Source organism: Ornithorhynchus anatinus, chromosome X1 (genome assembly GCF_004115215.2).
Source record: "Ornithorhynchus anatinus isolate Pmale09 chromosome X1, mOrnAna1.pri.v4, whole genome shotgun sequence".
In the NCBI taxonomy this organism is placed as follows: domain Eukaryota; kingdom Metazoa; phylum Chordata; class Mammalia; order Monotremata; family Ornithorhynchidae; genus Ornithorhynchus; species Ornithorhynchus anatinus.
Genome location: NC_041749.1, coordinates 18,244,925 through 18,262,279, shown reverse-complemented (window position 1 = coordinate 18,262,279; position 17,355 = coordinate 18,244,925). Strand labels below are relative to the sequence as shown.

General features: G+C 44.0%; 1 protein-coding gene across 3 annotated transcripts in view; it reads right to left on the bottom strand.

The window, feature by feature from the left end:
* Positions 1–17,355, bottom strand: part of PPP2R2B (protein phosphatase 2 regulatory subunit Bbeta) — a 190,194-nt gene that overhangs the window by 29,486 nt on the left and 143,353 nt on the right. For all 3 annotated transcript variants that reach the window (XM_029051308.2, XM_029051310.2, XM_029051309.2), the window contains exon 4: positions 12,614–12,726. In XM_029051308.2, the coding sequence (XP_028907141.1) occupies positions 12,614–12,726 (113 nt within the window). The remainder of the gene's footprint in view (positions 1–12,613; positions 12,727–17,355) is intronic.

Genomic DNA, 17,355 nt, shown 5'->3' with positions numbered 1-17,355 from the left:
TGAGTTCAACAGCGACACCAATAGCCACTGCCACAAAGCTTTCCTAATGTTCTGATGTCCTAAGTTTTACAGAGGTAGGCTGAGAGTTCTTTTATTTTTGTTTGTTTTAATGGTATTTGTTAAGAGCTTACTATGTGCCAGGCACCACTGTACTAAGCACTGGGGTGGATACAAACTCATCAGGTTGGACACAGTCCATGTCCCACATGGGGCTCACAGTCTTAACCCCCATTTTACAGATGAGGTAACTGATGCTAAAGAGAAGTGAAGTGACATGTCCAAGGTCGCAGAGCAGATAAATGGAGGAGCTGGGATTAGAACCCAGGTCCTTCTGATTCCCAGGCCCACGCTCTATCCAGTAGGCCATACTGCTTCTTCCCACTGGGCTGAGGAAGGATGGCAGCAAGAGCCCAGGATGACATGGAGGGAGGGTGTGGGGGAGGTCTCTAGACTGTAAGCTTGTTGTAAGCATGGAACATGTCTACCAACTCTGCTGTACTATATTCTCCCAAGTGCTTAGTACAGTGCTCTGCACACAGTAAGCACTCAATAAATACCATTTGGCGGATCCATTTGGGGTTATGTCTGTGTTGCTTTGGTGGTTGGTGGTACATAGTTGCTTGTCGGCTGTGTGACTGTGGGCAAGTCACTTAACTTCTCTGTGCCTCAGTTCCCTCATCTGTAAAATGGGGATTAAGACTGTGAGCCCCACGTGGGACAACCTGATTCCCCTATGTCTACCCCAGCGCTTAGAACAGTGCTCGGCACATAGTAAGCGCTTAACAAATACCAACATTATTATTATTATTATGTTCCTGGTTGTGTCGCTGGCATGGGGCAACCTTGGCACCCCGCCACTGGTCACACAAATTCCTGTTCTTGACCTTTGTGCCATGTGGCAGGTTTCTGTGAGCCTTCATTTTGTTACAATTATGAGGGGCTGCAATGTTGTCAATCCATTTCTTGCTTCATTGCAAGTCATTTTTAAATCTCTGAATCATTTTAAGTAATTTAAGCCACCAAAGCACACAGGAAGACATGGCCCCAGGATGTTAGTGCCGAATCCTAAGGAAGACATAGATATTCAGCCAAAAAAAAACCATGATTTTTACTGAAGGATAGAAAAGCAACAGAGAAAATGCCTACATGATTAGATCATTTAACCCAATCCTGAATCTTGACTGGGAATCAAATACAACAAATGTTCATTTCAAAATCAAACCATTTGGGCAACACTAAAAACTCTAAATTGGTACCAAAATCCACATTTAACAGTCTTATTGGTCCATGCAAAGAGGAGATTCTGGAAGACTCACCCCATAATTTAAGCTAGAAATTCTTAGTGTGGCCCAAAGTAGGGGAATTAGTCTGAAGAGAATGTGAAAGGAGAATTTTGTAGGCTCCCATGCACTTGGTATATTGCTTTGCACACAGTAAGCGCTCAATAAATACGATTGTTTGAATCAAAGTATGAGAATGCTGCCTATAAGACCAAGGAGAAATAGTCCCCTCCCTAGAGGACTCTTTGACTTTGAAATGCAAACCTTCTGTCCCTCCTCTTTATCACCCTATATTATGCCTGAGGTTCAATCTCTCAAACCCTCTCAGAGAAGAACCAGCCTTTCTCCCTCTCCACTGTATCATCTACCCTAATGCCTTCATTTCCCAGAAGACATTTACTAATGGGATGAACGCCCCCCGTCCTTTAGCTTATCTACTGAACTTCCAAGTCATTCTCCAAATCCTCCAACCTCAAAGTACACATCTGTAGTGCACATCTTGGGGAGAAACAACAGAAGTCGGAGATGGCATGAACCTTAGCAGTGGAAAAAGGTCCCAGCATTCATTTCTTGGCACATCTCTCTCCACTCCACATCTCTAGTGGCTCTCCATTGGCCTCCCCATCAACGTACAGCTCAAATTCCTCCCAGTTGGCTTTGGGAGGAGAGGGAAGAGAGAGAAATGGAGGCAGGAAAAGACAGAAACACAGAGAGAGAGAGAGAGAGAGAGAGAGCACAAGAGCAAGTACACATCCTGCTGTTCATTAGTATCCCAAGATGTAGGGAACTGACGTGCAGAGTGGAATCTGGCATTCTTGAGGACGGGGTTTCAGTTGTTAAAGCCCTGCCTTAATGGGCTTCAAAACCTTATCTCCCTTCAAAGCCCTACTGAAGACACATCTCTTCCAAGAGGCCTTCCCTGACTAAGCCCTCCTTTCCTCTTCTTCCACTCCCTTCTGTGTCACTCTCAGTTGCTCCCTTTATTCTTCCCCCTTCCCAGCCCCACAGCACTTATGTACACAGCTGTAAGTTATTTATATATTTAAGGTCTGCCTCCCCTTTTAGACTGTAAACTCGCTGTGGGTAGGGAACGTGTCTATTGTTATATTATACTCTCCCAAGTGCTTTGCACAGAGTAAGAGCTAAATAAGTAAGACTGAATGAATAAATGGACATAGGGAGTATGTCTTGGAAGAGTGAGGTTCCTTCTGCTCCAAGGGGTCACTCTAGGCCTAGACTCTACCTGCTGCTACTGCAAGCCGTTGCAGACCACTGAGCTGGAAGCTCCCCTCCTAATGGGGGTTGGGGAGGATAGGGGGGTGGTGGGTAGAAACTGCATTGGCCCACAGAGCCCAGAAACACTTTAAAACTGGGATATCTGGGTCCACTGTTGCCATCCTTAACTCAACAGAATCCCTAAGAGCAAATGCTGAAAAGTCACCACCATTGTAACCAGAGCCTGTGGCCCAGAGTGATAAGGAGGCTGTGAATCTTCCTTTCCCATTCCCTTCCACAACAGGTATCTTTTACCTCTTTACTTAGCATTATTTTGTTGGTTTAATTGGAAATATCTAGTTTTTCTTCACTTCGTTCTTACCGGTCTAAGTATCTGCCTATTCTCACTTTGACTGTGAGCCGCAAGAGGGCCAGGGATCGTATCCGGTCTAATTATTTGTTTTACCTCAGTGCTTAGCATATAGTCACCCCTTAATGAATACCGTTTACTATGACAGTGACAGCTGCTGCTGCTACTAATCTACTGCTGTTACTGTTAGGATTCTACCAAAGGTGATGCAAATTAACTTCAGGCCAACAGGAGCCGCTCTGATTTCCCAGTGGAGCTGTTCTGCCTCAGAGGAAATGGAAATACACAAATAGACACTCCCAGGTCTCCTATAATGGGAGATTTACCTTCTTGAAAACCTCTCACGTTGAGGAAAGCTGACACTGTGAGGAATGCTCCAGTGGGAAGCCTCAACCCGTATACCTGCCGTTTCTTCCGATATCGTGGCTCGCTCTAGCTGAACGAGCTTGTGTCACCTGTCACACATTCTTTAATTCCCTTACGATGTTCTAGCCAAAACATGTTGTGAAAATGTACATTACGGCTGAGCTGAGAGTATTCAGGAACAAACATAGAAAGCAAAGGATTTTTTTTTTTTAAGACTTGCAGCACTAAACAACCGATGAACGAAAAAGCCTAGCACGATGACTGGCAACAGAGGACAATTACATATCCCAAAGCATAAAGCCATTTTTGACAGGAGCCATTACAGCCAAACAGCTTCTACCGGTGTTGTCACGAAAACCTTGAACCCTTTAAAAAGGCTCTTTAACTCATTCCTTATTCAATTACTCAACCAATCTACGGACCAGGAGGCGACATTATATGTACCCATTATTAAAGGGTAATTCAGTGTAACAAACCAAATCAAGTACACAGAAAGGCTGTCAAATAAAATGAACCACTAACAAATTGAATTATTTTCTGGTTTCAGTGGGAAGAATGAAGTCATTTTTCATTTTTAAAAAATTGTGTCTTAATTTCTTTTTTACATGAAAAGCACATTTATAATGAGGCCCTCCTGCTAAGCCTGTCTTTCCTTGGGGGTCTATGAGATATTCCCAATTTGAAACTGAACAAAACACAAATGGGAATGGTTCAGAAAGCAAGACCCTCCCATCAGCATTGCTTTTTCCAAGACTGACTTTCCAGTCCTTAGGTCACATCACTCATGAGTAGTTCATTCTTTATGACTTTACTGAATGATCTACTTTTGTTTTTATCATTTACACCTATGCTCAATTTGTGCCCGCTTGTCTCCTCTATTATCAATCATATTTATTGAGCGCTTTGTACGAAGTGCTTGGGAGAGTACAACGCTATAAAAGACACATTCCCCTCCCTCAATGAGCTTACAGTCTAGAGGGCTGAAGGGGGAGATGGACATAAATGTAAATAAATACATTACAGACATGTATATAGGTGCTGTGGGGCTGGGGATGATGAATAAAGGGAGCAAGTTAGGGTGACACAGAAGGGAGTGGGAGAGGAGGAAAAGGGGGCTTAGTTAGGGAAGGCCTCTTGGAAGAGATGAGCCTTCAATAAGGCTTTGAAGTTGGGGAGAGATAACTGTCGGATAGGAAGAGGGAGGGTGTTCCAGGCCAGAGGTAAGACGTGGGTGAGAGGACAGTGGCAAGATAGATGAGATCGAGGTACAGTGATTAGGTTGGCATTAGAGGAGCCACGTGTGTAGGCTGGGTAGTAATAGGAGAATAGTGAGGTGAGATAGGAAGGGGCAAGGTAATCAACCGGAAGCTCTGAGGGCTGAGACCACATCTTTTACTTCTACTGTGTAGTCCCAAGCCCCTAATCCAGGGCTCGGTCCAGTGGTCTGCCCACAGTAGGTACTCAGTACGGAGCTCTGCAAACAGGAGGCAGCCTGGACTACTGGAAGGAGTACAGGGCTGGGAGTCAGGAGACCTGGGTTCTCCCCGGAAGAGATAACCCGTGATGTCAGGCACTCACCAGTCTTGGCTGGATTGGGTACGGTTCTTGGCTTAGTGATTCCCATGGGGTGGATATGAGTCTGATCCCCTTTCAGCGTTTAGGTGGGCTCTGAGGTAAGAGGAGTCTGGGAGGGGGTGGTCCCAGTTTCACTTGGAACCTAGATCCCGGGAAGACCACGGGGCCCCCTCGGCTCTATAAATGATCCCAATGGGAATCACGACTACATGTCTGAAACTTGTACTGGCTTAAGGACCGCTTCTCCAGTTCCTTCTGAGAAGCAATAAGGACTAGTGGAAAGAACACAGGCCTGGGGGTCAGAGGACCTGGGTTCTAATACCAGCTCTGCTGTATGACCTTGGGTAAGTCACTTAACTTCTCTGAGCCTCAGTCCCTCATCTGCAAAATGGGGATTCAATACCTGTACTCCCTCCTACTTAGACTGTGAGCTCCATGTGGGACCTGATTATCTTGTATCTGCCCCAGCGCTTAGTAAAGTCTTTGGCACATAGTAAGCGCTCAAAAAATAACACAATTCTTCTTATTATTATTGTGTTGTACATCTTGAGAATTGAGCTGTTTCCCTCTAGACTGTAGGCTTGTTGTGGGCAGGGAAAGTGTCCGTTATATGACACTGCTGTACTCTCCCAAGTGCTCAGTACGGTGCTCTGCACAAAGTAAACGCTCAATAAATACAAATGATCGACTGACTTCCTGCTTTGATCCCCCCACCAGCCACACTGGTGAGTGGCTAGAGAAGCAGCTAGAGAAGTGGCTAGAGAAGCAGCGTGGCTCAGTGGAAAGAGCACGGGCTTTGGAGTCAGGGCACATGAGTTCGAATCCCAGCTCTGCCACTTGTCGGCTGTGTGACTGTGGGCAAGTCACTTAACTTCTCTGTGCCTCAGTTCCCTCATCTGTAAAATGGGGATTAAGACTGTGAGCCCTACGTGGGACAACCTGATTTCCCTATGTCTACCCCAGTGCTTAGAACAGTGCTTGGCACATAGTAAGCGCTTAACAAATACCAACACTGCCCAGGGTGATAGTTGTATTTATTAAGCACTTTCAGTAGCACCGAAAAAGGAAAAACTCAACATTCAATCAACCAATCAATTGTAATTATTGAGTGTTTACTTTGTGCAGAGCACTGTACTAATCGCTGGGAAAGAACACAAAGGTGGGAATTAGACAGACTCAGCCGGACTCAAAACCTCCAGTAAGCAGCCACCTTTCTTTTCCGATCCAATCTGGGTACCATCATGGTAACTTTATCTCCTCCCCAATCCACCCTTGCTGTTGGGGAGAGAACCATAAGGAGTGACAGGAAAGAGGTGGGTTAAAAAACAAACTCTAGAGGTTGAGAATAAGTCGCTTTTCCTTTTGAATTTGAAGGTACTGATTATCACATGGCCTGTAGTAACAAAGAATGAAGAAGGATGATTAAGAGTCACATTAGCCTTGATTCTTTAGGTTGGAAAACCAGTGCAGTGTATGCGAGAGGGGTCCTGGACCTTCTTACGGGTGTGGGATTTGGGGAAAGAGAGCAGAGGGGGATTTTGGACTCTGCAGTACAACAGACTGCAAAGAGCAGCAGTTTTTTTCCCAGCTTTGCTCATTCATTCAGAGCACCAATAGAGAACAGCTGAGGGGTGAAAGATGCAGCTTTCACTTACTGTTCACACTGGCTGTCTGTGGGAGGGTAAAGAACTTCAATCTTAGGGCTGGGACACTTATTTTCTAAACTGCCTTACACTGTGTCTCTGGGGGCAAATGAAGCTTGGTGGGGACACAAAAACATTTTTAGAAACAGCTGAGAGGCAGCCTGTCTACCAGCAGGTTTGTCTGAGCAAATGGTTTGGAAAATCCTTGGCCCACCCTAACTCCACACATGATTGCTGCAAATGTTTCCATCTGCCTGCCAGGAATGGAGATCCTGAGAGATTTTTCCAGCCAATGGAAAGATTTGGAGGGGTGTGAGGGGCAGCTGGTCTGGGGTGAGATCCTAAAAACTTGGCAATCCTGACTTCCTGCAATCAAGCACTTGCTTTGCTTCAGGGACTGAAGCGAGCAATTTTATCCTGGGGCTGGCCATTTCAAGAGTACAGGCCATTGGGTAAGTGGGAAGCAGTGTGACCTAGTGCAAAGAGCACGCCTGAGGAACCCAAACACCTCTCAAGGGCTCGACCTGATTGAGATCGGTCACAGCTTGTAGGAAATTTTGATATTTCACTCCGCTGGAGGTCCCGCCCAGAAGTAAGGGCTGAACGGGGAAAAAACAGCAAAAAAACCAATAAAAACCCTCCTATCAATTGCCTGATATGGGAACTAAGCCGAGATCATGATCCAGGATGTATTAAAATTTTTAATGTCACCTTCTTTAAAAACAAGTGTTACTTAAGTTCAAACGAATGTCCCTTTAGAAGGAACCAGAGGACTCTTAAAAAGAGGGCTATGTCACATCCCCAGTCATGGGCTGGTTCCCAGGGATTAAAAAGTCTTATTTAGGGTTTCGCTCATTTCTTGCCAATGAGAAAATTAATCTGGACTAGTTAGTGATATTAACTGAAAGGGAGAAGAGAGCTGATGGTTTGCCTTGAAGGCAGTGGTCAGCAATTTCTGGTTGAGGAGGAGAGGAATGGGTAGAATTTCATTTTGGAAAGAAGATCCAAGCAGCAGAGTGAAGTGTACACTGAAGAGGGAGAGGTATGAGGCAGGGAGAACAGTGAAGAGACTGATACGCTAGTAATGCCGGACCAGTTTGGTGGCCATTTGGACGGAAAGGAAGGGGAAGATTGAGAAATCTTGTAGTAGAAAAACTGACAGGATTTAGTAGAGTTGAAAGATGGTGAGAAATCAGAGATAATGCCAGGTTTGAAGGCTTCAAAAACAGAGAGCATTGTCGATTGCATTGGGAAAGTTAGGGGGAGATGAGGATTTGGGAGGTAAAATAAGGAGTTCTGTTTTTGACATTTTGAGTTTGAGGTGCTGGCAGGATAACCATATGGAGATACCCTGCTCGCAAGAGGAAAATCGAGGTGAAGACTGGAGATGAAGAAAGAGGGTGGGGCTAGCAAGATATAGATTTAGGTGTCATCCACACAGTGGTGGGAAACTGAAGCCATCGGAGGAAATACTTTCCCTGAGGGAATGAGAAGAGTAGAGGACTGAGAACAGAGCCTTGAGGGAGAAACCTTAAGAGAAGCAGCATGGCCCAGAAGGTAATGTTGGTATTTGTTAAGCGCTTACTATGTGCAGAGCACTGTTCTAAGCGCTGGGGTAGACACAGGGGAATCAGGTTGTCCCACGTGGGGCTCACAGTCTTAATCCCCATTTTACAGATGAGGGAACTGAGGCACAGAGAAGTTAAGTGACTTGCCCACAGTCACACAGCTGACAAGTGGCAGAGCTGGGATTCGAACAAGGTAGAAAACAGGCCTGGGAGTCAGAGGATCTGGGTTCTAATCCAGTTCTGCCACTTGCCTGCTGTGTGACCTTGGGCAAGCCACTTCACTTCTCTGGGGTTCAGTACTTTCATCTGTTTTCCCTTTTACGTAGCAGGTGAGTCTCATGTGGGAGCTGATGATCTCGTATCTACCCCGATGACTAGTACAGTGCTTGGCACATAGTAAGCACCCAGAAAATACCACAATTATAATTTCTCTTATTATTAGGGAGTCCCATATTTATGGGATGAGGAGTGGAAAAGGAGCCAGTGAAAGAGGCAGAGAGATAGCTGCCAGAGAAGTAGGAGGAAAACCAGAAGACCAAGATTATATGTAGCATTACCAGAAGAAGGGAATGCTCTACAGAGCCAAAGGAGATGAGAAGTCAAAGAGGATTAGGATAGAGTAGAAACCATTAGATTTGGAAAGGAGAAGATTCTGGCACTTGGAGAATATAGGTTCACTGGAGTGAGGGGTGGAAACCAGAGAGTGGGTCAAGAAGGGAGTTTGAGGAGAGGAAGTGGGTGAATATGGCCTGTTCCAGGAGTTTGGACAGAAATGGAAGCAGGGACATGAAGGCAAAAGCTGGAGGTGTGGCAGAATCAGTAGAATCCATGATGAAATTGGCAACTATGAGGGTGGCTGGAGGGAATCGTAGTAGGAGGGAAATACCCAACTGCTTGAAACGCAGATTCTGAAACTGAAGCATGTTAATAAACTGCAGCTGACTGATATAATAGCTCTTCTCTGGGTTTCCATAATTGTTCTGTGGCCTTCAGGTTTACCCGATTTCTTTCTTTTTTCACTGCTGGGATGTCTCTGAAGCAGAGGGTGCTTCCCTGCTGTTTACAGAAAAAGGCTGGAGAGCTTAGTATAATGAATAACTATAGTATATCATAAGATAATAATCTTGGTATTCCTTAAGCACTCACTATGTGCCAAGCACTCTAAGTGCTGGTGTAGATATAAGATAATCGGGTCAGACATAGTCCCTATACCACATGGAACTCACAGTCTAAGGGGAAGGGAGAAGTGGTATTTCTCCATGTTACAGATTGTGGGTTTATAGTAATAAGTAGGATTCAAAGCAGATATCTGCAAATATTCAGAGAGAATATCTGGTATTATGATTAACAAGTACCTTAGGTGAGAGAAGAGGAATCAGAGGTACTGCAAAACCGCTCACTGGCACGTTCAAGCCCTTAGTATAGTGCTCTGCATAAACTGTTCAATAAATCCCATTGCCCAACTAATGTAAAAGACAAATTTTTCCTCATAATTCTTAGTTCAGTGCTCCGCATACAATAAACACCATTACTATAACTACTTCTAAGCTATCATTTGATGAGGTGAGTGAACTTGCAAAGTCCATTTTGGGGTGGGTTTCTACACCTCCAGCTGTACTCTGGTGGAAGTTTGTTACCCTTTATAGCGAAGGACTTGCCTGCAATGAGAAAACTCACGAGGTTTCATGTACATGTCAAATCACAGCTAGCAGAGCAAGGATGCCTTCAGCAAGCTTGTCTACTTAAATAACCATCTTAGGGGGCTCAGAGAAGGCATGAAGTGAACGAACTGGGTTGCAGGAGGAAATCAGCAAGGTGAGGTTGGAAGGGGACTGTCCTAGATTAAAGTGAAGTCAGTACAATGCTCTACAAAAAGTAAGCACTCAGATACCGCTGATTGATGGATTGAGTGGGACGTTTCATTGCATTCAAATGATAAACTCTTTAATCAATTAATCAATTGATGGTATTTATTGAGCATTTACTAAGTGCAGAACACTGTACTAAGAACTTGGGAGAGTACAATGCAACAGAATTAGCAGACATGCTCCCTGCCGATACTGAGTTACAGTCTAGAGAGCAGATACTGTGCACTTTTTATGTCTTGTATTCCACTGTTCCAAACCTACAGAAAAGCGCTCCATGTAAAGAAGGCACTCGATAAATGTTATTAAATGAAGTGAGCACTCCGGGGGTTTTCAAATCCCTAGACGACTCGTCGGAATGAATGTTAACCTGACACCTACATAAGGCAAATCAAATGGCGTAAAATCGAGTATTTAAATCCTTTCTAAGTCTTAATGGCAAAAACTATTCTTGGATGTATTTTTGGTCTCAACTCACTGTCTGTTGACCATAGTGATACTCATCACATTTTAGCTTGGTTCTAGCTGGGACTTTCGTTTGGATTTGGAAAGACACAGATGATGGCCTGGATTATTGCTGATTTGCTAGGTTGCTTGCATAAGCTATGAGGAGACCAGATTGGTCATTACTGCTGCTTCATATCATGCCACTCCACTCCACACTTCACTCTGCTGCCCGGGTCATTTCTCTTTAATGTTCAGTCCATGTTTCCCTGTTCCTCAAGAACCTCCAGTTGTTGCCCATCCACTTCCACTTCAAATAAACTCTATACCATAGGCTTTAAAGCACTCTATCATCTTGCCCGTCCTACCTAAATACCACTGATTGATTAATAGAGTCATACCTATTGTTACCTGTGCTACATTCAGTGTATTACTGAGGACACTGAAAATCTGGGATCTGCTATTTCAGAAAATCCATGAATCACACTCAGGGCTGTCATAAGATCATCCAGAAGCTCCACGACCCACCTGCCTCAGTCAATTGTATTTACTGAGCACTTAATATGTGCACAGCACTGTACTAAGCACTTGGGAGAGTATAATAGAACAATATAACAGTCACAATCCCTGCCTACAGGGAGCTTAGAGTCTACAGCACAGCCCCCTGTTCTGAAGCAGAGTTGCTTGCTTTGGCTGGACTGGGAGGCTGGCATTATCCTGCGGACAGCTGCTTTGTCCTACATGGTAGGGCCAGACCAGATTTTCGGGGTCCACCCAAATTTTGTGGCTCTTTGGACCTCAACGAGAGGGGTAGAGGCAACATCTGTAGCAGCAACTGTGAATTTCGTGTAGCCACATACCAATCTTAAGGTCTGCGTGGTGAACCATGCCTAAAAAGCCCAGTTTCCGATTCTCTTTGCGTTAAACTGAAAAGGAGGCTGGGCACATTTGATTCTCTTTTGATCTAATTTTCGAAGCCCCTGTTCCATTTAATACATATTAATATACACACAAATACACATACACTGAATGTACATTAATTCATATACACATGAATAACCAGTGTTTGTTTCTACAAAAATAACCAAGGTTTCCAGAACGGTCATTTTTTCGGGCTAAACCTCACCTTGGGACTTGGAGGGAGGAAGTAGGTAGGATTTCTCCAATTATATTCCACAAACTCCAGAGCCGGAGAAGTCAGGCCGGCTGGTTGGTGAGACGGGTTGGCTCTGAAAACCCCTTCCCTCCCCTGATCTTTCCCTAGCCTAGAATTGAGCAGTGGCACCTGCACTGCGATATTTCACTATCCATTAGAAGAGATGCCAGAACTTTGTGTCCCTTGCATTCCATAAGAACAAACCCCAATGTACCCAAAATGAAACCATCCATTTCTTTCTTACTTCTATATTTATGTCCCAAAATTGACGGTGAATGTCTTGTATCCTTCAGGCAAAAATGTCCTCAGGACAGGGTTGGCTCATATCTTTCCTTTCTAACTTCCCAAATACTTGGTGCTGGAGACCTGGTAATCCTGAGGTTATTTGAGCAAATTAATCGCACAGTTCCAACCCCCAAAATACATTTGGTACTCAGATATCCAGACCAATAATTTTTTAGGTCTGAAATATATAAATTCAGGCCTTTGACCTGATTTTGCTTGCTATTTTTCAATTATTATTATTATGCTACTTGTTAAGCACTTAGTAGGCATCAAGCACTGCTCTAAGCACTGGGGTAGATACAAGTTAATCAGGTCAGACATCATCCCTAAATCACACATGGAGCTCAGGGTCTAAGTAGGGGGAGAATAGGTACTGAATCCCCATTATAAAGATGAGGTCACTGAGGCACAGAGAAGTTACGTGCCTTTCCCAAATTTACATAACAGGTAACCGACAGAGCTGGGATTAGAACCCAGGTCCTCTGACGTGGGACAGGGACTGTGTCCAACTTATTTGCTTGTATCCACCCCAGTGCTTAGTACAGTGCCTGGCACATAGTGATTTTTTTAAACAAATCCCACCATTTGATATGATCAATGGTCAATGACATCATTTCCCCTTGCTCAAACAACTGTTGCTGATTGATAGGAGAGTAAGACTGGTGGCTATTTGCGTTGAGGTAGTTTGCTCTCAATGCCAAGTCTACACAGTGCTATAACTCTAATAAGGGAACCCCATCAAGTAGCCCTGGCTTCATTCATTTTCCACATCTCACTGCCCAATGAAAAGAAAGTCAGCCCTTTCAAGATCCGCTTCTGGATTCGAGGGAAGCGTGTTTCTCTCACCCGCAGAGTTGTGATTGTGGCAGGATCCCGGACTCGACCATCGTCATCTTTCAGGTTGTAGCCCTCCGGCCTCTTATCCCGCTCACTGACTTTCCAGAGCTTCACGGTTTTATCTAGGGAAGAGAACACACAGGTCACTACGGGTGCTCTCTCCACCGGGCTGCTAAAGCAATTCCAACGTTGTGGCTGCAGCCCGTTAAAGAAGAGGCATGTAAACAGAAACAAACTTGAAGCTTCCAAGTCGGTGAAATGTGGTTTGCTGGAAGGAACAACGAATTGTTAAGTGGCACTTTTCTGTAGGGACACCTGCCTTTGAATCTGGATCCTAGTGATCAGCAATTTTGGAGGTCTAGATTTATATATTTATATTAGAGATTATCGTTATCAGTAGTATTTATCGAGTGCTTACTGGCATACTGGATAGAGCATGGGTCTGGGAGTCAGAAGGTCATGGGTTCTAATCCCAGCTCTGTCACTTGTCTCCTGGGTGGCCCTGGGCGAGTCACTTCACTTCTGTGTGCCTCAGTTTTATCTCACTTGTAAAATGGGGACTGAGACTGCAAGTCCCACGTGGAACAAGGAGTGTGTCCAACACCACTTGCTTGTATGTATCCCCGCACTTAATACTGTGCCTAGCACATACTAAGCGCATAACAAATATCACAATGATTATGTGCACAGCACAGTACTAAGTGCTTGGGAGAGAACAATACATCAGAATTGGCAGATACGTTCCCTGCCCACAACGAACTTACAGTGTCCAACGAGGTACACTCTAAAGCATAATGATTCCAAGGGGATTGTTTTCCAGAGACAACTGTCACCAATCAATCAGTCATATTTATTGAAACTCACTGTGTGGAGAGTGTTGTACTAAGTGCTTGGAGAGTACAAAAAAACAGAGATGCTAGGCACGTTCTCCATCCACAACAAGCTTACGGTTTAGGTAGGAGATAGACATGAATATAAATAAATTACGGATATGTACATAAAATGCTGTGAGGCTGAGGGTGAGGTGATAAAGGGTTCAATTCCAAGCCATGCTTGTGAACAAGTGCTAGGTCTTTTTACAAGGAATTTCTGGGTTTCCCTTTGAGATAAGGGTGTTCAGGTGTATGGGGAGGCCTGCAAAATCTGAGCTTATTCTAGTGGGCTGTGCAGGTCACTCCCAACCATGGTCAAGATGGTCGAGACGGGCAGGGAGAGAGAGTGCTCCAATCCCAGATGGGGCCATCTCGGAGGAGTCGAAATTAGAACTCATCACCTCCCTGGAAAACTTCACTGGGGTTTACGTCCCGTCTGGATAGAGTCTCAAACTCATCTATTAATTCAGGGGAAAGAAAGCATGACACAAGCTCAATAGTAATAACTCTTTGAATTTACCAGGTCCCAAGACAAGGTCATTAGCGTTCAATAAAATACTGGGACTGTTTAGGAAATAGCCAAGCACAGCATATAGTATACAAGCTTTTACAGGGCAGGGACTGGGTCTGACCTGGTTCTCTTATATCTCCACTGGCACTTATTACACAAAAAAGGCAGTGAAGTTCAACATGTCCTTGTCTCCTAGTAGCGATGGGTTAGTGGCTGCTGAGGAATTAACAGTGATGGACCCAGGAGAGAACTCTGGAACTTGGGAATGAAACTCAGGATAAGAAAGGATTTAAGAGTTGGAATGGATTTCATCCAACACGGTAAAATACATTTTGAATTTCTCAGGTAACCTATAACCCTACAAGACATTCATTCATTCCCTCATTCGTTCATTCAATTGTATTTATTGAGCGTTTACTGTGTGCAAAGCACTATACTAAACACTTGGGAGAGTACACTACAACAACAGACACATTCCGCAACGAGCTCACAGTCTAGAGGACTTATAATTACTTATCACTAAATCAACAGGTATATATAAAATGACACTGATAGATTTTTATAGTACTAATGATATTTGAGTGCTTCTTCATGAAATGCATGGTCTTGCCATTTAGATGATGAGCTACCAGGTGGGACAGGAACTACGTGTGACCTGATGCTCTTGTACCTACGCCAGCATTTAGGGCAGTGCGTAGGGCATAGTAAGTGCTTCCCTCTCTAAATGGTAAGATTGTTGTGGGCGGGGAAACGCATCTACCAACTCTGTTGTATTGTACTCTCCCAAGCGCTTAGTACAGTGTTCTGCACACAGTAAGTGCTCAATAAATACCAGTGATTATCTTTATTACTGTGTCTCTGTTTAGTAGGCAACTGAAGCTCCGGATGAGAAGAAGTTTCTGAAGTATGTAACATTTATTTGGAACGATGACATCATCTTTACCGTGGAAAATTTTCTTCGGAAGGCATTATCATTTCTGGATCGCTTCTCAAACCAATTACTTAGCTTAATTTTTTTCTTTTAGAAAGTGCTTCCAACTGACTTTAATTAATTTCTATGTGCATTAACGAATTTGCTTATGGGGTTTCCCCTCTCATTGACAGTTTGAAAAAGAAAATCACATAATGTGGGAACAGTTTTAGAAAAATATTTTTATAAAAAAGTCATTTTGAGATACTGACGGCATGAGAAACATTATCCCAAATGTGAAGATAATAGCCCTGTTAATCAAAAGACTATTTAAAAACTCAATTAACTCAACATTGTTATATAATTAATCTTCGTTGTCTTTCATGGATTTCTCTCCCATCCCCCACCAAATGCATTTAATCTATCTCTGGATTTTATTACAATGATCAATAAAATAAATTCCTTAATATAAAATAAGTTGACTACCGGAGATAATTAGACCACTTCTCCCTAAAGTAATTAAGACCCATCCATCTAGCTCCTTATTCATTCTAAGCAACTGATTCTGGATCCTGAAAGCTACTCAACTGGAATTTGAGGCTGCTGAAGTGAACAGCAAACGGAAACAAATCAGCTGTAGTACTGCCATTAAGAAATCAAGCTCCCAAAATGTAATTGAGCAGTAAGTTCAAGTCCCAGGGAGAAGAGAATTTCACTAGGCCAAAATGAACAAACCAACAGGACTGGATGGCCTAACAACTTGTTTGCTGCTTCTCTGGCTTCATTCACTCAAACGTATTTATCGAATGCTTACTATGTGCGGAGCATTGTACTAAGCACTGGGGAAAGTACAGTATAACAGGATGGCGGAGGCAGCACTTAGAGAAGCAAGGCGTCCTAGCGCACAGAGCACGGGCCTGGGAATCAGAGACCTGGGTGCTAATCCTGCCTTTGCCACCTGTCTCTGTGACTCTGGGCAAGTCACTTCACTTTTCTGTGCCTCAGTTATCTCATCTGTAAAATGGGGAATCAAACTAAATGAAATGTGAGACAGCAATTGTGTTCAATTTGATTTTCTTGTACTTACCCCCGAGCACTTAGTAAAGTGCCTGGTACATAGTAATTGAACTTGTAAGCATTACTATGCGCCGAGAACTGTTCTAAGCAATGGGATACAAACAAGTTAATCAGGTAGGACACAGTCCCTGTCCCACATGGGGCTTGCAGTCTAAGTAGGAGGGAGTAGGATTTAATCCCTATTATAAAAGTGGGGTAACAGGCACAGAGAAGCTAAGTGACTTGCCAAGGTCACACATACAGCGGACATGTGGCAGAGCTGGCATTAGATCCCAGCTCCTCTGACTCCCAGGCCCGTGCTCTTTCTCCCAGGCTACGCTGCTTAAAAAATACCTTTTAAAAAAAAGATCTCTATCACAGAGGGAGCATCTGTCAATATTTTTCATAGGTTTTTAATCGAACAATAAAAACAGGTTGTCCTTTTGGGGGGCTAGATCCACTTCCAGGGGCTGATTCATCATACCAATCTTCCTACAGCTACAGAGAAGAGGGCAAAATCAGTGAGAGAGAATGAAATCTAGGCCTTTACGCACAAGTCTCTTCTCCAGTTGGAGCCCCGACCAGATCCATCTATGGTTCTCCCCTCTAATTCTAAGTTGCAGTCATGTGCCATAATTACTCGCCATCTAGATATATGGGGAAGTGGTTTTCAGTTCTCTGTCTAAAAAGGACACCCCCGACACAAAATGGCTTTGACTCTACCATCATGGAAAGGGAATGTGCATTCAGAAACTTGGGAATGTGTGCAGCGATAGTGTCAAACTGGACATGGAGGGATTTGGGGTGAGTTTCCAATCCCGTTTCCCCCTGCAATCCTGCAGGGCTGACTGACCTCTTTCATCTTTTAAAGACCAGGGAATTCAACCTCAGTAAGATAATGATTTTAGAATTGTAGGGTCCCAGTAAGGCTGGAAAGGAACTTCTGATTCATCCAGGGAACCATGACCAAGTCATAATAATTCTGGCTTTTGTCAGGCATTTATTCTAATAAGTGTGGTATTTGTTAAGTGCTTACTATATGCCAGGTACTGTACTAAGCACTGCAGTGGATACAAGCAAATTGGTTGGACACAGTCCTTGTCCCACATGGGGCTCATAGTCTTACTCCCCATTTTACAGATGTGATAACAGGCACAGGAAATAATAATAATAATGATGATGGTATTTGTTAAGCACTTACTATATGCCAAGCACTGTTCTAAACGCTGGGGGAGATACAAGGTAATCAGGTTGTCTCACTTGGGGCTCAGGGTCTTAATCCCCATTTTTCAGATGAGGTAACTGAGGCCCAGAGAAGTGAAGTGGCTTGCCTGAGGCCACTGAGCAGACAAATGGCGGAGTCACGATTAGAACTCATGACCTTCTGACTCCCAGGCCCGTG